The 25,015-nt window shown below is 37.5% G+C and overlaps 1 protein-coding gene across 3 annotated transcripts; it reads left to right on the top strand.

The window, feature by feature from the left end:
• The first annotated feature begins 3,244 nt into the window (after positions 1-3,244).
• Positions 3,245-24,197, top strand: LOC139966878 (uncharacterized). 3 transcript variants are annotated; one of them, XM_071970331.1, is made up of 14 exons: positions 3,245-3,463; positions 5,469-6,073; positions 6,875-6,992; positions 7,803-7,941; positions 8,954-9,094; positions 10,059-10,164; positions 10,975-11,085; positions 12,511-12,557; positions 14,487-14,752; positions 16,192-16,509; positions 16,880-17,154; positions 17,865-18,086; positions 19,837-20,611; positions 22,714-24,197. In XM_071970331.1, the coding sequence occupies exons 2-14, from the start codon at positions 5,510-5,512 to the stop codon at positions 23,016-23,018; spliced, it is 3,387 nt and encodes a 1,128-aa protein (XP_071826432.1). In that variant the 5' UTR covers positions 3,245-3,463; positions 5,469-5,509; the 3' UTR covers positions 23,019-24,197. The 3 variants fall into 3 exon arrangements, with proteins under 3 accessions (XP_071826432.1, XP_071826429.1, XP_071826430.1); XM_071970328.1 differs by having other exon boundaries at positions 3,246-3,463; positions 12,508-12,557; XM_071970329.1 differs by lacking the exon at positions 3,245-3,463 and adding an exon at positions 3,470-3,623 and having other exon boundaries at positions 12,508-12,557.
• The last annotated feature ends 818 nt before the right edge of the window (positions 24,198-25,015 follow it).

Below are 25,015 nucleotides of genomic sequence, written 5' to 3' on the forward strand. Positions count from 1 at the left end.
GATTACACTGGTCCACTGTAATCACTTGATTGCATTGATGAAGTGTATCACTAGATTACACTGGGGGGTAGTAATCACTAGATTACTTTGAGGGATTGTAATCACTAGATTACATTGAGGGACTGTTATCACCTGATTATATCGAAGGACTGTAATCACTAGATTATATTGAGGATCTGTATTCATTAGAGTTTATTGAGGGACTAATAATTCAATTACCATTATCATTATTGAGTAATGATATAGTAATATTTCATGACTTGGACAGAGTGACACCAATGCGGTAAAGGGTAACATGCATGATGGACTGTTCCCCCAAATATTGTTGCCTTAGAAACTCTCTAGCCACGGGAGTTACTAAACTTGGGCCATTTTCACACTCTCTGCAATGAACCCAGTTTACGAACTCAAGCATGTCACAGGTATAGAATAGTAAAATTGTAACAAAGCGCTAAATATAGATTACAAGTTGCAAAGCACACAAAGTTCGAAGAGCATTATTACTGAATGAACTCGTCGCCTGTTTATGCAATGACGTAAAGTGATTAGCAATGACGTCATCAGATAGCGTTTGTTCACAGGGGGTCATCTATATAGGGAAGTTTGCTATTCATTTGGGACAACAGGTGAACCGATTATTTAGCACCCTATTCTATAGACCAAATTATGCTCGTGTGACTGGTAATGGGCTTACCTAGATATGTACCCCCAATGCCCTATCGTATGGGTGAACTGCACTTTGGTAAAATATATGATCGTTCAAAGGAGTGTGTGGACACCCTCCGAAGTCGTCATCGGAAATCCCCTATTAACATACTATTAGTCTGTGGCAATCCAGCCCCTCCCCATATAATATGGTTTACAACTGGGCAATCATGTCCATTTTGTGGGGGAAATGAGTGCTATATATATATATATATATATATATATATATCGTTCATCTGTGGTGTAGGACTAACACAAAGGCCAAATGTTCTAACCAAACCACCTGACACTTTTATGTTTCCTCCAAATGAATTAAAGAGCTATTCCAGAGAACTATAGATTCAACGACAAATACAAATCAATGAACTTGTTACTATGTCTGAAAGTGTTAGCCAAATTTTGAAGGGAAAAAAAAGTCTGTTAGTGATGATTCTTGGACTTCTTTAGCCCTTTTTTCACTATACTACCTCGGGTTGTTTTCTGCCTTAGAAAAACAAACAAACAATAAGAACATCCCGAAAATGGAACCTGATGATAATGTTACTATCAACATGTAAATCGGGATTAAGAATTCATCAGGCAATGTACATTGTGTTTCGTCTTGTCTATACCTTTGCAGCTTACTTTGGCACGCTATAACTTATATAAGAGTGGTAAAGTGGTGGTAAAGTTTAAGCAAACTTTGGTACCCTTACGTAAACGAAACTCATATCGAGTAGAAGTAACCATGGAGATTTGTAATGACGTCAGCACTTTAGTTGATACAAAGGATCGGAACGCTGAACTTCTATTTGTAAAATGAACCGCTCTTGTTTAAATAGTTCACTAAAGTATACACGACAAATAACGCTCTTAGATTTTCACGTATTTAATTGTGAGCAAAACTATATACTGTCAAAACAGCGTAAATTCTTGTATACCAGTTGACGTGTGCAATTATGGCTGTATTGTTGTGATTGAACCAATTAGTTCTACCACAGAAGAACTATGAACACGCATTGCCACGTCAAGGGACCGATAGAAGGGCAATGAGAGGGGGGGGGGGGTGTCAGGATAGATAGTCCTGTGGAGTAGTCAAGAAGTAGGCCTACATGACTACTAAAGGAACCAACATTAACACTCCCCGTGGGCTTACCATCATACCGTACTATACAAAACAATAAAATATAATACAAATTGTCTATATATAAATGCCTTGTGGTGTAGAATGAACGCAAGATTCGATGGTAAAAGTGCCGTGCATGGTATGGTTCGGTGAACCGGGATGTTTTTGTGTATGGAGGGGATCCAGGGCAGTTTTGGAGTGGAATGTGTGTCCATAAGGTTTCCCAACTTCCCGTAACAAGGCACATTTGATATACCCACTATTTTGAGTTTTTTAGTCTTTGTCTTTCTTCTTCTAAGTTCTTCTTCTCTCTCTCTCTCTTTTATCCCTCTATTTTTTCTTTATTTTTTTTGTCTAAACGTTAGATAAAAATACAACTCATTCGGTATTAAAGTATCTAAATAGTATGTGCCTCTCCTCCGTCCCAACACCCTTCAAGAACACCAACAAAATAAGAAAAATGCCGATCGGACAGTTTTTCAGCGAATGCGAGTCTGTGGTGCATGTTAGTGACTGCAGCTAACAGCGAGAAGGGGAAAAAACATATTCTGTTCTAGCAAGGTAGTGAAGTTTGTGTCGACTCGTGTGCTCAGTATATTCTGCAACTCTTGCTATTAAAAGGATATTTTCAGAGGAAAATGATTTTTCACTAACTGAAAGAGATGTTTATTCTTATCATGTTCTTCAGCTAGCAATTCTTATGAATGCCGTTATCGAGATAATTATAATTAAAATTGTCACAAATTGTACTATAAGTGAACTTGAAGCAATCAGACACGGACAACAAAATCTGTTCTGTTTTTCTTTATTTATCATTTTATTGTTTGATGTAGGAATCTTCACTAGGATACTTAGCATACGTTCAACTCTTCCATATGTCAAAAGAAAATTTCCTCTGAATTATCCTTTTAAGTAGATGAAAATGCCCTTGAGCTAATAACCGAAGCGTCTTATATCCGAATGAGCCTGCTACCCACTTCCTCCCCCAATCCACCCACCCACATATCACACTCACGTGTAGGCGTTTCCAAAAAAAAAAACTGGGAAAAAGGAAATAAATGCCATATAAACATATGTTTGACGCCGTGAAAGGTACAAGAAAGAATAAAACTCAGACAAAAAAATTCATGTAGGGCCTTGCTTAGTCTAGTCTATATTCGGGGCATGGTCTAACAGGCTTTCATGTTAGGAACTGGACATTTGATGATATTTTGAGAGCTTTGTTGTGTTACTATCGTTATTTCTCAAAGTAGTGTGTTTTATGCACGTAGTCTTCTGCTGAAATATGCGCATAGACTATAAGTACGAGAACATTAGTAAGCGCGCTTTGTCTATATCATTGCGCGCCGCCTCATATAGGTTCGAAAAGCAGGCTGTTTTGAGCGCTGTCATGACGTCACACTTTCAAGCCGGTAATTACGTAGCCGCTTATTGACTTTTTGCAGTACTATTCGGCGGCCTAGGCTGATGACTACAATCAGCTGTACATATACATTCACATAGAGATACATGCTGTGGAAACTAGTGATCTATTACCTGCCTACGCACTGTGTGATTGGACCAACACGATCCTTCCCAAGCGCAAAATTCATCGAGATTGAGGAAAGATGTAACATTGACGACGGTGATCGGTTAAAGCTGTTGAAGAAAAACGTAAGAATGGTTTAGGGTGACGATTTATACATTTATTCGTTAGTACTGGCAAAGAATTGAAGGGTTGAAAAACATAATTCAATGGAACAAGGCTAGGTTCCTCATTTACCAACGTTAGGATAGGGAAAATCCCTAACGTTATGCGATAGACACAATCCTGGTAAGTTACGTTTGTAACACTATGTTAGTGTGAAAGTCGCTTTAGCCTAGGCCTAAGATGCATTGACACTCAGTCATATAATAGGTTCCATTATTTGGTATAGTCAGCTGATCCATGATGAATCATTATGGATCTTGTTGGCCAAGTGGGCCCGAGTTTGTACACAATCTAGCCTAGGCCTAAGGGCCACAACACTTTCAGGATGTACTGTACCCAAACTCATGTGAAGTGGAATATTGTTTTAATATATGGTAGGCCTAAGCTTAGTTTAAGTTCTGCTGTGAATTGCCTGTCTGGTCATGTTGAAACATCCTATTACTAGAAGACAATGAACCTCTTTATACATGCATAGTACTAAGATTAAAAGCACAAATGTTCTTAGTTTTAGCTGGTTATGACCCTCACTCTGATTTTGATTTATGATTCCGTTTGATCCCGTAGCTTCTTGATTTCATTGAATTTTGATCCAGATACATGTATGCCAGAATTACGTAGCTCTGTACTTGTAAAGGTCTCCAGTCACAACCTGCACTAAGCAAGTTAAAATTTCCTTACTTCACGCATGCGCTAAAGTCTGCAATATCATTCCAAGATAGTGGCCTCAATATTCCACAGAATGCAAAAAAAAGTTTCCTGGTTAGGCCCTACTGTTAACAAGATAGACTATAGTAGAATTATATGTTTTCATGGAAAAAAGTACCTACCTACTGTACCGTTAGTATGAACACAATGCTTCTAATGTTTATCATTAGGTTACTGCAAAAGGTCCAAGTAGTAGGAATGTACAAAGAAATACAACTTGTTTATAGTTTCATTTTTAAGGTAACCCAGCTGGTTTCTGGTTAAGATTGCAATTATTTGCAATAAGTACTTCTCTAATTTTATTTTGGGGGAGAAATTTCTTCATTGCAAGGTCACAAGTATACATAGGGTTGCAGATGCATTTAAACTAGTTCTGAAGAGTACGCCCATCAATATTTCTTCGGTTCACTTCATCCAGCTGAGGATAGATGATCAGCCAAATATTCAATAAGATCTTTGAAGTCATATTGTATGTGACAGAAACATTGGTAATCTGTAATCTCTTTTAGGGAAAATGTGGTGACCAACTCAATTAGGTAGCAAATTTATAGTCTGTATATCCTAGCTTCACTTCCAAGAAAGTGGAGTTACAAATGGAAAACAGTCATTTCTAAGTACCCCTACAACCAATTCAAATGTCTGTGGGCTGTATCATTAGGACTTCCTTAATGGTGGTAGTCTTCACTGTGGTGCTGTCCAATATGATGAAATGTTTTTACAAAAGAATGACCATATTGGAAAGCAGCTGGTCGCATTCATTTCACAATTTGCACAGTACAATGAATAATTAAATCAGGTATCGCATCACAAAATGCTATGCAAAATGGACAAATTACTACACAAGTGCGAAGATGTATATATATATATATATATATATAGCAGTTTCTTGTACACAAGAACCATAGTATTTATATGGGAACACTAAGAGCCTTCAAAACTATACAAACTTTAAGCACTAAATTTTTCCTGCAAAATGCTTGATTTTTATTTCTAATCAACTTCTGAGACAGTTTGCAATGATATATATCATTCGTTCTCCACGCACCTGTCTGCACACAACCATCGCACTCCCTTATCGTGCCTAGAGCTGCTGATCATGATTCTGAAAGCGAACCTGGATCCATTGTACCCTATACCATTAATACCAATTAAAGTTGTTGCAATGATACCGGTGACTTTTTGGTCGTACAATGTCCCGTGAAATCATCACAAAATAAACGAAATGTTTATTGCATTTCTGATTTCTCTTTCTTTTTTTCTCAGATGGATTGACCTCAGTTCCTTTTTACCATAGTTAAGTCACTATGGAAGAACTGGAGTCTGTTCCAGAGAAGAGAGATAAACTAGTTCATTCTTCACACGTGATTTCTGGCGAGGAAGCACCGAAAGATGTATCATCGGACGAAAGCAGGACACTCCCTCTACCGAAAGATAAGACGGCAGAGTCCAAGAAACAGGACTCGGGAAGGTTTCCAAAGTCGTCTAAGAGAAGAGAGAAGGAACCATCGACAACAGCAATGACAACGACTCAATCTACTGGACATGATTTTGTAACAAAAACTCACACTAACGTCGAATCTGCCGCTGCCAAGGGAGACATCAATAAAGATTCACAGGGCAAGCATGGTGCCGTCACAAAACCAAAGAAGAAACCGCCATTATTTAGAACTAAAGTCTCAGAAGAGAATTTAGAATCAAGTATACCAAGGTTAACGAGGCAAGCCAGCCAAGAGGAGCCCTTACCCCTGGAGAATGTAGTTACCAGAAGGAGGTCAAATGGTAGAAACAAGTTTTTACCTAGAAGCCAGCCAGTTTCTGATGACACTTCTCCACCTCCCACCCCTGACATTGCCATCCATATTCAACAGGTATGTGTGTATTTGATGATGGTAAGTAAGGTAGAGTGTGAATAGTCAGTTCGTTTACCTGAAATGGTGATCAAAGAGTCAAAGTCACAGATGCATCTAGGTGAACCCTGGCAAGTGAGCCCTCAGTTGACCCTCTCCATGCAATACCTGTTGGGTTTCTTTTTGGAATTAGCTCTTTGTTATTATGATGAAACACAAACATGACATGGTCAAAGGAAACCTCTTTGAGAGAGATAAAAATATTTCATTTTCTTGGTTAATTTCTGTTTGTAAGCTCTGTACCCCGATATTTTGAAAATTTGGTGTATTCAATTGCAGCTTTTATGTTATGCTGTAATGTTTCGCTCTGTTACGATGTTTAAGACTTTTCTTACACAGGGGTTGCTAACCTTTGTTTTTTGCATAGATGGTCATAACTTATGTATCATTGTATTTGCAGACCATGTAGTAAAGTTTAACATAACCCACCATGGTTAAAGGTTAACCCACCTTGGTTAACCCACCTTGGTTAGAGGTTAACCCACTATGGTTCTAGCCTGTAGCTCTCAATATAGTTATATGTAATCTTTAATTAGTGTTGAATTATATATGCTATTATACACACTAAGAATTGAGTACACAGTTCTAAGTGGGCATTGGGTAATCACATATTGAATGATCCTATGTCTTTGTGGGCACTTCTGGTGGCCCACAGGTTGGCCCACCACTGGTCTAAAGCATTCATGGATAATTGGACAGAACGAGACAGGTTGGACCAATTAGGTATTAATAATGATGTACGACCACTCCATTTTCTTGCAGTCTGATCCACCAACTGTTTGTAGATTTCCGCACCAGCACAGTGGGGATGGACCTTCTCTCAACCCGCTCTTTAAACAGTCCAGTTTGGAAGCCAGAAGTGAGCCGGCATTATCTAGAGGTGTGTCATATTTACAATTTTTGGAGAATATTGAAAGGACGTTGGTTGATTCTGTTGTATTTTGGTGTAGCTTGTGATACGTTGTTTGTATTCATTACTGGATCAGTCCAAGCATCGTTAATCAAGGGAGGTGCCCAAGGGGAGGTATGTGATGTGTTGTTGTAACCTTATAAAACGAGTGATTAACACATAGGCTATATAGCTAAATCATTCCCCATGTATGGAGATGTACCCTCACAGAGAATCACTGGCCTCTATTCTTAAGACTTCAGTCGTCATTAAAATCGAGTGATTCGCCACATTTGGTGGCTTATTGCAACATTGTTGACGTTAACAAATTTGAACAATTACTAAGAAAGAAAAATGGATACAGTGACGACTGAAATATTGCAAGGAAACTAGTCAAGTTAATTAGTGGCTCAGAATCAATGCCTTCATATTAAGCTGAAGAGTAGCCTGCTCAATATAAAACAAAACAGTGACACAATCTTTATGTCCACTGTAAGAAAGAAACTTTTAATGTGTTAATAGCCAGAAATTTACTCATCTGTAGTGATAGTAATTTTGTTCTTATTATTCAGAGGTTCAATATGTACATAAACCTTGCAAATTTTCTGATGTTGTTAGAATTTGAAGATGTTGTCAAAGGGTTGAAATCTGATATTTGCATCCATTTTATCAGTCTGAGAGCTATGCATTCATCATCAGTTTAACTCTCTATCGTAAAACAACGAAATGACCAAATATTGCATTCAATTTGTCATATTTTGTATCGTTACTAAAAGCATGTTTGTTTTAATTTGTTTTTAGAACCTAGTCAAGAAAAAGAGTTCACCGACTCTAAAGGTGTCAACCTGCATCAGTTTATAGTGGATACTTTACGCAAGCCTCAAGACAGGACAATGTTATTACACCTAGAGAAGGAGTTGGCTGATTTAGTTCATTCAAAGTAAGTCTCAGAACCTCCCATTGTGTTCATTTTGTCTCACAGCATGTATTAAGAATTAATCTAGTCTTCCTGACTTTTGATAATTAAACGTTCTGGGTGAAGTGAGTTTTCTTGTTAATTCTGGTCAGAATGAGAGACTCCTTACAACAAAGTCAGGTTATGCATTCCAATTATCAACAAGGCGATGTACCAGCGCTGTTTGTCTAAATTTATCACACTTACATCAGTTGTCTGCTGCCCTCTAATTCTGGTTTTTTTTTAAAGAGAGTGAAATTAAAACCAAATTTCCCAAACAATGACTGGTGAAGTGAGACCACATTGGCAGTGTCTGTCTAAATTTATCACACTCACATAACCTCAGTTATCTGCTGCCCTCTAATTCTGGTTCTTTGTAAAGAGAGTGACATTATAACCAAATTTCCCAAACAATGACTGGTGTAGTGAGACCACAATGGCAAAGAAGACTTGAACAGTCATAGTTTCAGCCTTGAATTGCTCAAGTTTGATAGAAAAGTAATAAAGAAAATTTAAGAGAATTTCCTGCATTGTTGTTAAAATGGCTATCGGTGTGGAATACTGGAAATGGAAGAGATAACATAGGTAGATAGAAATGATATCATTAGATTAGTATTAATAAGTGGGATACATAACTAATCCAATTCCAGTAACTATACTAATATATAACCTGTTTATTTGGAAGACACCTTAACTACTCAACTTACTGTGTAGATTCAGGGATTGATCATATTTTTGTGACAATTGAAAGCTCTTGGTGTTATTACTTTGTGTGTTTGTTGAGTTAATTGTCTTATATGTGTAAATTTATGCTTCCACTGTATTATAACAACGTGCTCTGTGCTCTGTGAAAAAAAAATCCAGTCGTTTATGTAAGAATATTTTCCTCCTTGGATAGCGCTGCGTAGATGATTTTTGGGCATTTGGCTGTTGTTCTGTTATTCTCAAGCTTTTAATGATAAGACAATGCAGATCCCTTTGTTTCTTTTGTTTGCAGTGCATCTGAGAAAAAATTTGCCCCGATGTCATCGTACCACCGAATGATTGTGCATAGGGTGGCAGCTTATTTTGGTCTGGATCATAACGTTGATCAGACCGGAAAAGCGGTCATCGTCAACAAAACTGCGAACACTAGAATGTAAGTAATAAAAGAAAGATGCTTTCTATTATCAACAGAGAAAAACCACAGTAAGAAAATACCACATTGAGTAGAAGAAGTCTCTTGTTTTTGGGGAGGTAAAATGTCATTTGGGGTCACCAGGGGTCCAATTACATGATATCTCAAGAAGGGAAGCTCGGACCAATCTCATATTTGGTCATTATATTTAATTTGTTGCCAATATTTAATAAAAAACAGGAAGTTCCTTAAAAATGAAATATCTACAAAATGTATGTATAATATGCTCAACCTGATAAGATGGGTATTTATTTATTTATTTTTGTCTAGGAAGCATCGTGGCTGACATGTTGGTTTCTGCACAGTATGTGGTTGTAGTTGTACTTGCCAAGCCTTGCAGTTCGGCACTAGTCATTTTAGCACAACTACATTTAACCTGAAACCAGATTACCTAGAAAGATGTAAACCATTCATATCTTTATTATTATTGCTGTATTTATTAGCTCATCATTGACAATTTAAAGTTTATCTTCATGTATTAATGATAGGGAGGAGTAGTGATAATCCCACTCATTTGTTTTATAGGTTTTGCTGGGTTTTATGTATTTTTTATTATATTTATATATTTGTAATATTATATATTTTTTGATATATATTTTTTATGTATTAATGACAGCAAAGTAGGGGAGGAGTAGTGATAATCCCACTCATTCATTTTATAGGTTTTGCTGGGTTTTATATATATTTTGTTATCAATTGTAATATGAGCTTACATATATGCAATGAACTTCTGTAGGTACCATTTTATTTGAAAGTATCTGTCATTCTTGAACTGATATAAACTGCATATGACTTTTTCTATTGCCTTTGACTCAAGAACCGGAAATGTAGACTTCTTCGACTTCCTTCTGTTCAGATATCAGGAAGTTTTATTTGATTTCTTTTTCAAATCTTTTTGTTTTCCTATTGTATTTTGACCCAAAAGACCTGAAAAGAAGTTTAAAGATCACATACATGAAGACAGATTAGACGGCCCTGCTCGACGTATTCTAAAGAGAGACACAGCCAGTTATGAAGACAAGGATTATTATGTGAGTAGAGAATTAACCCCCCCCCCCCTAAAAAAACAAAGATATTGTATCTGAAATATTGAAGCTTGGTTTTCATTCGTGGAATAGGACAAGTTGTGGTGCGTAGGCCATCACCACTTTTTTATTATCGAAAGTAAAAGAAACTGTTCTGCCTCGAGTTTCTCTCTACACTAAGGTATTTCTGTCACAAACTTGTTTCTTGTGCGAGTGTTGATGTTTGCTTTAGAACAGTAGATTCTTAATATTAGATATTAATATATTTATGAGCTATTAACAATATCACTTTGTGACACTGAAACAATTTGCTTGACTATCTACCAACATTTCCTTTTGCAAGAGAAACCAATTATGTAGTTTAGGTATGAATTCTGACACAAGCATCTTGGGAGTCGTGGGTGGGGTGGGGGAGGGGGATGGGGTGGGGTTGGAGGGAAAATTAAAAAAATATGCTGTATGTAGTATAAATCACATAGATGTTGCATAGATATCATTTTTATTTTTATCCAAGTGAAAGGTGGCTTGTGTTAAGAAATTTAAATTTCCCTCGGATAATTCAAAATAAGGAGAAAATCAAGAGAGTTTTGTGACTCAGGCTGCGATTTCTTGATTTGTATTTACCCTAAAATCTTTAAGAAATGCCTAAATATTTGATAAAGTGGGTCATTTCCTTCATTTAATCCTTTTATTTGGAAACGAAATTTACAACAAAATCGAAAGGTTCACTTTCGTTCTGTTTAGAAGATGATAGCGTAGTTGTATGTTTGCTGCCCTCTCTGAGTTTGTTATTATGTGAATGTATTTTGGCCGCAGGACCAGTCGGAAAAATCTGACATGTTCGCTAAAGATGACAAGAAAAGTAAATCGTTTGAGGAGCGCCAGGAGAGGTACGACCGGGTCAGAGCTAGGATATTCAACCAATCGGTGAGAGTCTTTGTTTTATTTAATGATATCGTGTAACATGTCAGAGGATTCAGGGTTTTGTGACTTTGGAGTAATGGTTTAAGTGAAAGATGATTTTCGAGGCTGATGTTTTTGAAACAGAGATTCATATTCCTGTAGGATGAAAGTGGTTAGTTTAGGTTAGTTTAGTTTAGTAGAAAAATAGGATCAGGAGGGACACTCAAGTCCCCATCAAGGACCCTATAGGAGAAAAAAAAACTGAAGACACAAACACTCAGACCCGATTACAATGCTTAAAGTTCTTGTCCAAAGCTTTTTTAAACCCATTTACACTACTTGCAAGTACAACTTTCTTACAATTGTCAAAACCATACACAATCTTGAAAACATGAATCAAGTCACCACGTAACCTCCTAAGCTCCAGTGTGGTGAGATTCATCAGTTGTAACCGCCTATAATAAGGAGCACCCTTTAAGGAACTAATCATCCTAGTAGCCTTCCTCTGGACCTTCTCGAGTACTTCCTTGTCCTTAGCTAAATATGGGTTCCAAGCCTGCACAGCATACTCCAGATGAGGCCTAACCAACAGCTTATAATACCTAACAACTATGTCCTCTTTCAGAAAACTGAAGTTCCTCTTGATCATACTTAAAACCCTATTACCTCTTTTAGCAACTTCAAGACAATGTTAAGAAGGTTGCAGAGATGAGTCAATGTAGATACCTAGGTCTCTTTCAACAAAGACCTCCTGTAACTCCACACCATTAAGATCTATACTAGGCATACTATTACTCAAGTGTACACATAAGTACGAAAATACATAATAGGACATACTATTACTCAAGTACATAAGTACTAAAGTATATACTAGGGCATGCTAGTACTTCAGTTTGCACATAAGTACTAACATACATACTTGGACATACTACTACTCAAGTGTACACATAAGTACTAAAGTACATACTATTGTGTACACAATAAGTACTAAAGTATATACTAGGGCATACTATCACTCCAGTGTACACATAAGCAATAAAGTATATACTAGGGCATACTATTACTCCAGTGTACACATAAGTACTAAAGTATCTACTAAGGCATACTATTACTCCAGTGTACACATAAGTACTAAAGTATTTACTAGGGCATACTATTACTCCAGTGTACACATAAGTACTAAAGTATATACTAGGGCATACTATTACTCCAGTGTACACATAAGTACTAAGTTCATACATATTGTGCTTACTTGGCCTCCGCACATCCACTGTAAAAGGCAATATGGGCTTAGTCCTTACCTATATTTTGAAAAGTAAAGAAAATACCTCAAAAATATGAGATCTGGTAACATTAATGCATCAAAGTAACAATGTGGTAATTATGTATTTGCAAGCAGATTATGTCAAATTACACTTCACCCTTCTTTTTCATTTTTTTTTGCAGCAGCAATCGGCAACTTCACAAGAGGCTCTTACTGTGGATTCTCCTACAAGGTAGAATTACATTATTGATTGATTGATTGATGGATCATTTCTTCCTTGGTTGGTTTTATTCATTTAGCTGCTTTGTGTTTAGCTTTATCTTCATATTGCGTAGAGGGAGTAGATATTTCCTTCCAGGTAGGTATACGATATTGATTGATTAATAGTTTGTTTGGATGAGTCATTGGATCATTTCTTCCTTGGTTGGTTTTATTCATTTAGCTGCTTTGTGTTTAGCTTTATCTTCATATTGCGTAGAGGGAGTAGATATTTCCTTCCAGGTAGGTATACGATATTGATTGATTGATGGTTTGTTTGGTTGAGTCATTGGATCATTTCTTCCTTAGTTTGTTTTATACATTTAATTGCTTTGTGTTTATCTATATCTTCATATTCAGTGTTCGATTTTTCCTGTATCGCATCGCAAAATGCGATCCAAAACGACAAACTTGCGAGACGTTTCCAAATCAGCATCGCACATTGTGCCGATTGGTGCGATACAAATTCCTAGTGAGATTTGGGAGCAAACACTCAAACCTTAACTTACGAACTGTCGATCACAATGTAGAACTTATAATTTATTGAGTTTATACTCAATGTACAACTTATTCACTTGACCGTATAGCGAAAAAAAAACCTGAAAAAATATTATCCTACCATAGTTAAGTGTAAAGCAAATAGCCTAACCACCTCAGCGGTTACGGATCTCACGTAACTAAACTCCCTGGCAACGTGCCAAAAAACTTTAACAAACAGGTGTTACACAGGGGATGAGCTCACAGTTGTTGGGAAGGTACCTGGGAAAATTCGCAGCACATGTACCGTGGTACAGTAGTTGGGTATAGGGTTAAACACTGCAGTTGTAAAAATGTACGCATAGTGCACGCTATTCATTGTTAGGCAGTCTAGAAACGGGGCTTTGCTAAACGTTGTTTGTTTCATAATATCGGAAGTTGTGTAAGTTGCACTTTTTAAAGATTGAAAGACAGATTAAATCTTTTTTTCATTTTATAACATAATATAGCTACTTTAACTTGTCAGTTTCGTGACAATTTAAATAAAAAAAGAAATTGATATGAATGGTTAGTACAGTGTATATATGCTGCACTAATGCTGTGTGTAGGCCAAGGTTCACGAAAGTCATTGGTTATATTCGCGCGCCGTAGACGTGTTTTTAGATGTTACGGAGAGTCAGGTTTCCATGGATATTAATCGAAAATGAATCTGAGTTTAACTGACGCTAAAGAAATGGATCGTCTTGGGCAGATTAACAAATCATTGCAAGTATAAATAAGTACAGGTAGCTCTGCTGTTAAAAAGAAAAGTTCAATATCGGTTTGCTGTTATCGGCAATTAGGCAAAATTTTACCGATACCGATATGCTGCCGATATTGCAAATATCGGCGGATACCGATATTGAAAACGATTATCGTAGCAACACTAGTATAAATAATAATAATAAACAAACATTTTCTAGTTAATACATTGATCGCCAACATTTGGTCCGTTTTGTGGTAATTTCAAAACTGCTATTCAATATTGGGGAACTGCTATGCAACAAAAATATTGTATAGCAATTGTCGAAATTTGTTGCTATGCAATTTTTTGGCCATAAGTCGAACACTGTTCATATTGCATAGAGGGAATAGAGATCTCCTTCCAGGTCACATTGAATGTGACTTTCTTAGTTTTGAGACCTGGAAAAATCATGGAAAAATCATGGAAATAAAAGTCATGTGTTAGAATGTCAAAAGTGGTATCAGCATCACTTGCAAGTGACAGTTGTGGAAATGTCATGTCTTTTACATTCATAATGCATATTTTACCTGCGTTAGTATTTGAGAGTATCTGGGATGTAATGTTATATATACAACTATGTAGCATGATTATGCTTGTAGTGTACTGGTAAATAATAATGAATAATTTTCTCCTCCATCCCAGGCCGAAAGCAATTCTTCAGTTTAATAGTCGTCAAAGCAGTGGCACCTCAGATGACTCTAGCTACCACTGGAAACAGGACCGGCCCTGGAGTAGTGTAGACAGCAGTGGTTCAGATAAACCTCACATACCGGTGATCACTAAAGCCAGCAGCTTTGCTGGTACCTCCATATCGAGTAACATACTCATGAGAGATGAAAGTGGAGGCAGTAGCCGCAGTAGTTGCAGCGTAGCTTCGTCGAGTAGTAACACAAAGCTGCAAATACAGGGTATGTAAATGTTGTGCATTGAGCAACTGTTTGTGTCTGGAGTGTACCGTCTGGGGGCCAACACAATGCCTGGGGGGCCCCACACGGTACTGACTACATTTCTAGTTTGGTGAGCAACAGAACGGCATTTCACAATCTTGCAAAATTTGGTACTCTTACAAAAAGATATACAGTCTAAGCTTTCGAAAAATCAGAGCAGATCTACCTAGCCTTCAAGTGGGACATTTTTGGTTTCGATGATAATCTTAACCTTTGCAGTCATGCAGGCTGATGAGTATGTGTAATTTGTGTTTGTTTTGTATTCTGACTGAGGACTTGAACAAAAGAAAATCCAGGTCCTTGGATGTGATTTCTAAAGAATCACCAGGTCCTTGCAAGAATTCTATTGTTAAGGGGTATTATTAAGGTTAGGGTATGTGAATTTGAACAATGGAAAAATCAATGGGGTCCTCAGTGTCAAAAAGTATAACACAGCTGTTTGTTGTGTGATGCCTCGCTTGTAAACACGATATCTCAAGAAGGGAAGCTTGAACCAGTCTCACATTTGGTGTGTAGGAGTACCACATTGAGTAGAAGGTTTTGGAGGTCAAAGGTCATTTGGGGTCACCAGGGGTCAAATTGTGAAAACCTTGTACACTATGTCAAGGAGGGTAGCTTGGACCAATCTCATATTTAGTATGTAGTTGTGACATGTTAAGTGCAAGAAACCTATTGGTTTTGGTGGAGGTCAAAGGTCATTTGGGGTCACCAGGGGTCAGCTAAATTTGCATATTAACCTCCAAGCTGAAACTGATGCCCTGGGAGAGTGAGAAGCTGATTGCACCATTCTGGGTAATAGTAGATACTTGGTGGTGTTTACACACTACACAGAGTGATAGTCTAAATAATGGGAATCAGTTAGAATAATTGGGAGACAGTACACTCAGTCTTGTGTTACATATAACACTAATGCTCCTATATATAAAGCAAGAAATGCACATCAGTTATTTGAATGGGTAGAAGAGTACTTGTGGTTAACCTTACACAATAGTTTTGGACTGATTAAATGATTATTGTTAGCTGGTTGGTACCTCTTTTCATCACATGTACTTTTTAATATTCTGATGTAGACATTAGTAACACCCTTATGTTAAGCATATCACTGAGAACTTGACAGCCGGTCAACAACAGCTTATTGGCCTTTTTGGTAGTGGTGCATTAGGTTCATCGCTGAGAGATTGGATTGAATTTGATAAATTTTCCAATGCTTCACTGCTATGTATTACTAGTTTCCCATGTCACAGGGGTCATAGTTGGTAACCCATCAATGCTTTAATTGATTTTGCATCGCACTTTGAATAGTCCGCACACCTCTTTGTTATAGATATAGATATATATCTTTAAGAAGGTAGTGCATGCTTAAGTCATAATTTGCTCCATTACTCTTCTCTTTTATACAGAGAACCCAGATGGTGGTAGCCCACACAGTACTATACCACACTGCTATCACAAAGTGGCTTCACCATCCAGCTCCAGTTATAGCCAGCCAAGCCAGCAGCCACTCATAAATACCGACAGTACACCTTGTGGCCAGAGTGTGAACGTATCTTGGTCTGGTACCATCCCATCAACAGCTCCCCCTGCCGGACAGTTCTGTATGGCGCCCGTCATTCCCGGGAACCAGAGTGGTCTACCGGCGCAGCAGCAGCCCGTCCTCTTCATAGCACCAAATATTGAGAGTGTTCCTCCGGGCTGTATCATTGTAAACCCTCAAAGCGGTAAGCATCCCTCACATTCAAATTTATTTTCTCGTAATCGACAAATCCTCTCAGAAGGCTCCTATCTGTGAACGTCACAGCGACTGACCTTGTAAGAAAGAAAAAAAGAAAAACTAGTAATATCAGTCACAGTTTCCATTGTCAACAGATCAACCCATATGGTATGCAGTTTGTATTTGATGGGAATTGTTTCTTTTAACTTGAACTTTATTTTAATCAAAATGGTTTCTTTTTTTCCCGTGGTGTGAAGAGTTTTTACCAGTTTCTTATTATAATTGTTAACATAACTAGATAATCAACATTACTAATGATGGTCTGTAGAATAACCAGATCCATGTGATATATTCTTCTGTTTTCTTTGCTCCTTTAGGACAACCGTATCTTAATAAAGATGGAACAGCGATGGTTTACCAGCCAATGGCAGCTATCCAACAACATCAACCGACCCACCTTACACAAGGAGGAATCAGCCAGCAACAACAACAACAACAACAGCAGATGGTGACCCAGTCTTGCCAGCATTCCAGCATACCCCAGTACCCTCAACCAATCACAGATAACCAACTCAGCAACACTCAGATGATGTCATATGCACCCCAGCAGGGTCAACCACCCCTACAAATGGCCCCTCCTATCGCCTCTGGGGTTTGTCTTTCATTTCCTCTGTTTTTGTAATATTATTATAATTATTATTATTACTAAGTATTTGATAGAGCTCTCTACAAAAGATCTAATAACTTTCCACCTGAGTGTGACCCAAAAAGGTGTGTCACATCTCAAGAAAATGTGTTATTTTTCAAAACCATTCTTGTGAACACAAAAGTGTAGGTCGAAAGCGGTGGTAATAGTAGGTGAAGAGTCATGTGTGCAGAATTTTGTAATGCTAGTACCACTCTGTACTGTCCTCTTATGTCATGCTTTAAAGCATGTATATTGACAGTATGAACAGTTCTTAACCTTAAAATCCAATTGAGATAAATGGGATATTCACACATGTCATACGTCCAATATGAGTACTTTGAAAGGGGACATTAGAGTACAGTAAATAAAACATTTGTCCCAACCGAGGTGAGGTGTACACTAGTCTGAATTATATGTGAAACTCTGTGCTGAATAAGAGCAAGTGGATAGGGTCAATTGTCAGCTGATTGTACCATCTTGGGTTACTTCTGCCAGTTTTGGTTAGTTCACTTTGAGTCATGTCTGTGTCACAACTCTTAAGAAATTAAAAGCTTCAAAAGCATTAAAAGCTTAAACCAATGATCTTTTTTCAATAGAGAATTGTGCTTTACCCTCTTTGGGAGAATAACATTATACCAACAAGGAAATGTGTTCTCTTTCTCTCTCTATCGCAGGATTTTCAAGAACTTCAGGGTCAGTTTGTAAACCTGACTATGCTGAGTCAAGAGGGTGAGGGCGCTTCACATATTCAAGTGCAACAGATGAGTTCCCCGCAGCCCCAACCGGGAAATCAGCAGGTCGGCATGCTGGCTATGAAAGCCCAGGTCCCAGCAGTCATGAAAGGGTCCACACATGACCTATCACAGCCATACCAAACCGTGCAACAAAACCAACAGGTTGGTTTCATTCCCGAAATTTAGATGTAATTGTATATGAGGTTTCAAAGCAGCTATGTTAGTGTGCCTGTGACATGTATAATTGTGCTAGGGATTATGATAGTGACTATAATGTGATTAATAGGGTATAAGGATCCTGGTAAGTAGTTATTGGGGTATTTATGCCAAAGTCAAACACAAAACAGAGTTGGTGGGGTGAGGGGGGCAGATGGGGACAGAAGCTCCATTGTAGATTGTAAGTCTGTTAACTTCCATTCATTTTGTTGAGTGTAAACCCATTCTTCTGCTTCTTAATTGCATTCTGTATTTACTTAACACAAAACATTAATATGAAATAGCTTACATGGTTTACCAATCTAATTTACGGACTGACTATCTTAATGTGCTTCCAGACAACTTTGAGATAACAAAAATTACAAGTGCTGGGGTGTTTCAAAGAAGATTTTCTTTTTGAAGATTTTTGATTGGGTCATTGGTACATGACTGACACACCAAGGTTGACCTGTTAAGATTACATTTGAGAGAAAGCAGACCTATTTGGCTTGACTGAGCCTGCCGATTAATGTGTTTCCGAAATTCTCTTGTAACAGTTTAATGCTCCGTGTTACCATTGTCAAGGGGAACTATACTTAACTGAATGATAACTGTAAAGAAGTAGATAGTTTAGATCTCAAAAATGTCAAGAGAGATAAGTTATATAGTGTGATTCAGTAGGTGGTGAATATATCAAACTATTGGCTTATGGTCATCTGTCACAAACATATAAAGACCATTAAGCTATTCACAGGAAATGGTTCTACAATACGTTTAAACGTTGAAATTAAATATCTTGCTGAAGTAGATTAAAATATCAGAGACTTTAACAAAGTTGAATCTGTTATATCATCACAAGAACTAGTTTATAGTGATGATGATCGGTATATTGATCTGCGTTTTCATTTGATAGTGATTATGATCTGTATTACTGTGATAGTGATTAATATCTGTATAACTGTGATAGTGATTATGATCTGTATTACTGTGATAGTGATTATGATCTGTATTACTGTGTGTTGATTATGATCTGTATTACTGTGATAGTGATTATGATCTATATTACTGTGATAGTGATTATGATCTTATTACTGTGATATTGATTATGATCTGTATTACTGTGGTAGTGATTATGATCTATATTACTGTGATATTGATTATGATCTGTATTACTGTGATAGTGATTCTGATCTGTATTACTGTGAAAGTGATTAATATCTGTATAACTGTGATAGTGATTATGATCTATATTACTGTGATAGTGATTATGATCTGTATTACTGTGATAGTGATTATGATCTGTATTATTGTGATAGTGATTATGATCTGTATTACTGTGATAGTGCATGGGTTACTGTGATAGTGATTATGATCTGTGATATTATGATTGTAATTAAAGTATATTGATCTGCATTTTCATTTGATAGTGATTATGATCTGTATTACTGTGATAGTGATTATGATCTGTATTACTGTGATAGTGATTATGATCTATATTACTGTGATAGTGATTATGGTCTGTATTACTGTGATAGTGATTATGATCTATGATATTATGATTGTAATTATAGTATATTGATCTGCATTTTCATTTGATAGTGAGTATGATCTGTATTACTGTTATAGTGATTATGATCTGTATATACAGTAATAGTGATTATGATCTGTGATATTATGATAGTGATCATAGTATATTGATCTGCATTTCCGTTGTCAGATATCAGGCCATTACAGCCCTCATATACCAATGATGGACACAGGACAACAGCCTCATTTCCATCAAGCAGCCAGCCCCCAGTCCTCAATGCAACAGCTCTGCCAACCTAGTGTGCAATCACAGCAGATGGCCCTCCACCCGTCGCAAGGGATCACCCCCATCTATTTTTCGGCGGCCCAGGAGGGCCAGGTGGCTGATAGCCAAGCCAAATCACAGACAATGTTCACGCAGGGGTATCCAGGGGCTGCGGCTACACCCTCGGGCTCTCAGTCTCAAATTGTTTATATATCGGAACCACAACAGTATATGGAGCAGCCGGTTCCAGTCTTTATGTCAAATTCTCAGTCACAGCTGACAAGTGGCCAAATATCATCTTCATCAAGAGATGCCATCCGTCCTGCTTCCCCTAATGCACAAACAATGCCTGCAAATTACGGTCTGCCGCCCCCACCTTCTCAGCAGGTGGTCGGTCAGACCTTTCCTCCCATGGTGCAGATACAGAGGTCGTTATCCGGAACGCACCTTCCCCCGCGATCACTATCGGGAACCCACGTAGCGCCCCGGGTGGGAACGAACTATCAGATCATACAGGCTCCTATGCCAGGGAGCGTTCCTCAAGGAAGCCTCGGGAGGCCCTCGACTCTCTTACACGGTACGAACTTGCCCAGTCAAATCCCGACAGCAGAAGCTGCAAGCAGAAAGGAGTTGTGGAGAATCCCACAGGCTTATCCAGCTAGCATGGTACAGCCGTTTAGAAACGTCTTTGCAGAGAAAGGTACATTTATAGATCTTTGAGCATTCTTGGTTGCATTTGCTTAGATCAGGTTTAGCCTGTCACTTTTCAGTGTTTCTTGTTTTGTGTGTGCGCATGGTTTTCTCCTAGTCTGTTCGTATATTTCCATTCTTTGTGAAATGTATTTTGTAGCAATTGTTTGAGGAATGAGCCTATCAGCAACAGCTGAGGTTCATCAGTTGAAATGCCTGGACCTTGCAGTCTAATTCACAGTCCCTTAGATCAGAACCCTCAGATGCAACACAACACACTCAACGTAACACTTTTTATGGACTCGAATGATACGTTTACAATGTGTTACAAATTTGTCCAAGACTTACGGTGTTAAATGTCATCCAAGTATGTTCTGTCGTTTTTAAGAGGTTACTTGAGCATGTTTTGCTTGACTCAATTGCATATCTAGAACAATGGATTAACATATATGATAAGATTTGCACTGAGGAACCAACTTATTTGATCAGTTTAGCCTAAAAGGTGCATTCCACAAATTAAACATATTTTAAAGTCTCAATACGTGTTTGCTGATGAATCTCAGAAAACAAACGATTCAATGTTTCTTATTCTAAATGCACTCTGACCAGATGGATTTAATGGAGAAAAGCTGTCGCAATCGAAAGAATTTTTTTTATTTCTGTTGCCCTTACGGCGCGAACCATTTACTGCAAAATCACTGCAACTGCCCATATCAGCATGTTCATTACACAAATGTAACCTATATATATTTGTATCGTCCACTTTTTCACCCAATCTCACTGAGGAAATATCTGAAAATACCTGTTTATTCTTTGCAATGGAAGGAAATGACACAATTTCGAAAGCTACATCGGTAAGACCGAAAGAAAGATAGTATTCAAGAGAAGGGACCTAACACAGGCTAGACACGAAAGTGAAAGTAGTCCTAGGCCTAACGGTCGTAAAAAAAACAGAGAGATTTGATTGGCGCATGATCTGTTGGGCGGGACTTGCAAATTTTGATTGAAGTTTGAAGAATCTACGGACTTGTTAATATATCTGGCGAATTTGATTCAACTAAAAATTTTTAGTGACAGATAACTCAATAAAACTAATGAAAATTAATATTGAAATTTCATTGAACGGTGTCATTTTTACTGAACTTTTAGGGCAGTACGCCGGAGTGGTCGAAGTTTAAATTTGGCAAACACATGCTGAGACTTTAAAGGTGAAAATCTTGAAAACCAGAAAAGCTACAGAAATATTACAAGTACTCAAATTATTGTTTGTTATTTAACATATCAAGACTAAACATCTGCCTAAATGTGTTCCTTTCTTGCATGACTCCTGCTATAAATTTCAAAAGCCCTACTCTAATCTGAATCAGTAGATCACAATGTGAAATTGAGTGGATTCCTCATATCACAAAATTCATTTCTTCTTACTTTGAATGCAACAGTTTATGTTTGGTATGTTTGTCTAGTTTATCAATTTGCCTCTGATGAAAATCACCATTATTTTATTATATTTAAAAAAAAATTTGCTGCTGAGTTGTTATGCACTTGTGTGAAACTTGTATGCTTGTGTATCAGCTGGTTTTGCTTAATTAGTATGTTGCCCTACCAAGCAACTACATTTCATGATTTTCATATCACAGAATATATTGTTAAATACTTGTATTAGTGTTTGGTACTGAGTGGTTGATACTTCAAGGTGTGTTGTTGTACAAACCAATATAGGGCAGGATTTGTTAACATTAAACAGTAACAGCAAGGAGAATGGAGAACCGTTTAACAGCAAAATGAATGTTTTGAGGCTAGAAATCATTCCTCATCGCATCCGTTCAGGAATTTTGCACCTTTGCAAACTTTGGTTTTTGTAATTTTACTTTTATTTAAATGCAAACATCTGTTGAACCTGAATTCAGTGAATCTGTAATTATCTCAGTTTTTCTGTTAGATTTTTCTCTGACCTTTTCTTCTTACCAAAAGTGTTCACTTTTTGAAGTAGACAAAAGAAAAGATGGGTAATGTTAATACTGCATTTGGTATGAGCAAGAAGATAACCATTCATCAACAGCTTTTAGAATTATTTACGTCTATTTCATCGTCAGTTTCTCCATCTCTCTTAAGGTAATGAGGAAGTGTTAGAGGTCAGCCAGTTGCCAAGGGATTTGACCTGCCAAGCGGTATTTCCATTACTGGAGGATATCTTGCAGTTTGGTGCCAAGATATACTTGATACCAAAGAGTAACTTACCGACCGCTCAGACACCGCCATCGCAAGTACCTAGTACGAAGCCGGTCTCGGAATTCACAGTCCTAGCGAGTTTCCCAAACCCGGAACTGGCCCAGAAAGCGGTATTTAATTCGGCCAATGCAACGTACTCCTTGCAACAGCCGGGAAAGAACTACGCGCCGAGTTTAGCCGGAGATTAAATTCAGCTGCTGTCCTACCGTCGTCACGCCTTGAAGTTTCGCCGTTTCAGTTTTTTACCGTTTCCTCGTTATTTTTCGAGATCGACGCTTCAGAGATATGAAAAGCTATTGCAGTATTTTTTACCCCTCGTTATAGATGGAACGCGACGTTTCTTAGAGATGTAATAATTGTAGAAGTTTTGATATCCTGTACTAGTAAAAGGGTATACTCCTTCAGATAATCATCCTTAAGCTCCCATCTCCCATTGTGTGGGGTTAAAGTTCCTTGCCACAACTTCAGGTCCTATTTTTCGGTTTCATGCAAACTTTCTGCTTGGGTAATTCCATTATATTGAGGGTGTATCCTTAAGTCATTTTCAACTCACTAGAAAAACCGAAACTCTAATCAACACATTCATGTAAAATAGAAGGGTTAATAATAAAAATATGATGAAAATAGTTTAAAAAGTCAATTCTGGTAATATGCTGTTCTTCCGACTTACTCATATCTTAGGACAGGCATAGGTGTGGGGGAGGAGGGTGGTGAGACATGCCTTGTAGGGAATTTATTTTGCTTCAAAATTTATCCATTTTAAACTCTATTCTTACTATTAAAATGTGATAGCTTTGTAGCAATGTTTGAAAGCAAACTTATATTTAACTAAAATGTTGTGGTCAATTTGCATATGAAAATGAGAGATAAGAGTTGATATTACATAGACCCTGATGGATGCAACTGTAAATGAGATTCTGGATGTCCAAACAACAGGGTCGTCATATTGGTAGGTTAGTGGAGGTGAGTTTTTAGACAAACATTGTGTGCAATAATGATTTAACAGATGGTATAAGAGAGAATGTTATAGTCAAAGAGAAGAACCTCACCGCTTGAATAAACTCTATCAGTAATTTTTTCATTTCAGTAGCAAGAGATAAAACTTAACAGTGTTTTCATTTCCCACCTGCATTTCAAAGAGGTCTTTTAGCTAGCTGCATGTCCAGGTTGACTTGTTTTCATGTGGACCATGGTGCCGGTTTTAACCGGATAAAAACCATTCAGTCTTTGAGGCTCAATGGTCAACTTAGACCAAGACTAAGAAAGTGTCCACCCTTACAATGCTTAAAATTACTGGGCCTTGTTTTGGAGTTTATGAAATGCCAATAATGATCCATGTATATTTTGAATAAATTAGTGTTTTTCGGCTTGGCTTTCGTTTATTCGTCTTTGCCAAGAATTGATTTTTCTGTATCCATTATATGCTATTTTTCTTTTTTTCGTTTTTCATTAATAAGGTCTCTGCCTCAGTTTCATAGGGTTTTCCTCGTCACGCTTAAATTTATGCCAGTTGTGTGTTAACCACGCCCCTCACATACCATTACCTACCTCCCTTTGTAATGTGTTAAGCCTGGAGTAGGTCTCCGTGTAACATCTGTCACTTAGAGCGATGTTGAATGAGTTGTTAACGTTGATAATACAAAACCAATGTATTCCAATGTGTATCGGTCTGTAATTATTTCCAGTGCTACCTACGTTAATGTTTTCTGAAATCATTTGATGGCTCCATGTATTCAGTACAGGAGGTGTCACCCAACTATTATGCACATTGTTAACTTGGGCCAAAGTCCCATCTGTCAAATGTTTTATTCTTCATCATCAACTCACTGCAATGCACTTAGCTTTATCTTCTCAAGTGCTCTTCAATATTGTGTTTCAAACTACTTTGTAACACTTTGATATAAAATGGAGATTGTCTTTGCTTTCCTAAGTAACTTCTTTGTATTTAAGAGTGAAAATTAACCCATGAAAGGTTAATATGCTGCCATAAATCTGTTATCTGTCTCAAGTTCTTCAGTTTTAATAGCAGTCTTCCCTGTATATCATTTTCCTTTGTACGTGTCTGAGAACAGATTGTGGAAGTCCGTACTCAGACAACAACCGACTTCTACATTACAACCAACATTACAAGAGTCACTGTTATGGACTGTTACTAATGCTTGTACTTCACATGTAACAACCAACA

This window comes from Apostichopus japonicus, chromosome 4 (assembly GCF_037975245.1).
Source record: "Apostichopus japonicus isolate 1M-3 chromosome 4, ASM3797524v1, whole genome shotgun sequence".
Lineage (NCBI taxonomy): Eukaryota > Metazoa > Echinodermata > Holothuroidea > Aspidochirotida > Stichopodidae > Apostichopus > Apostichopus japonicus.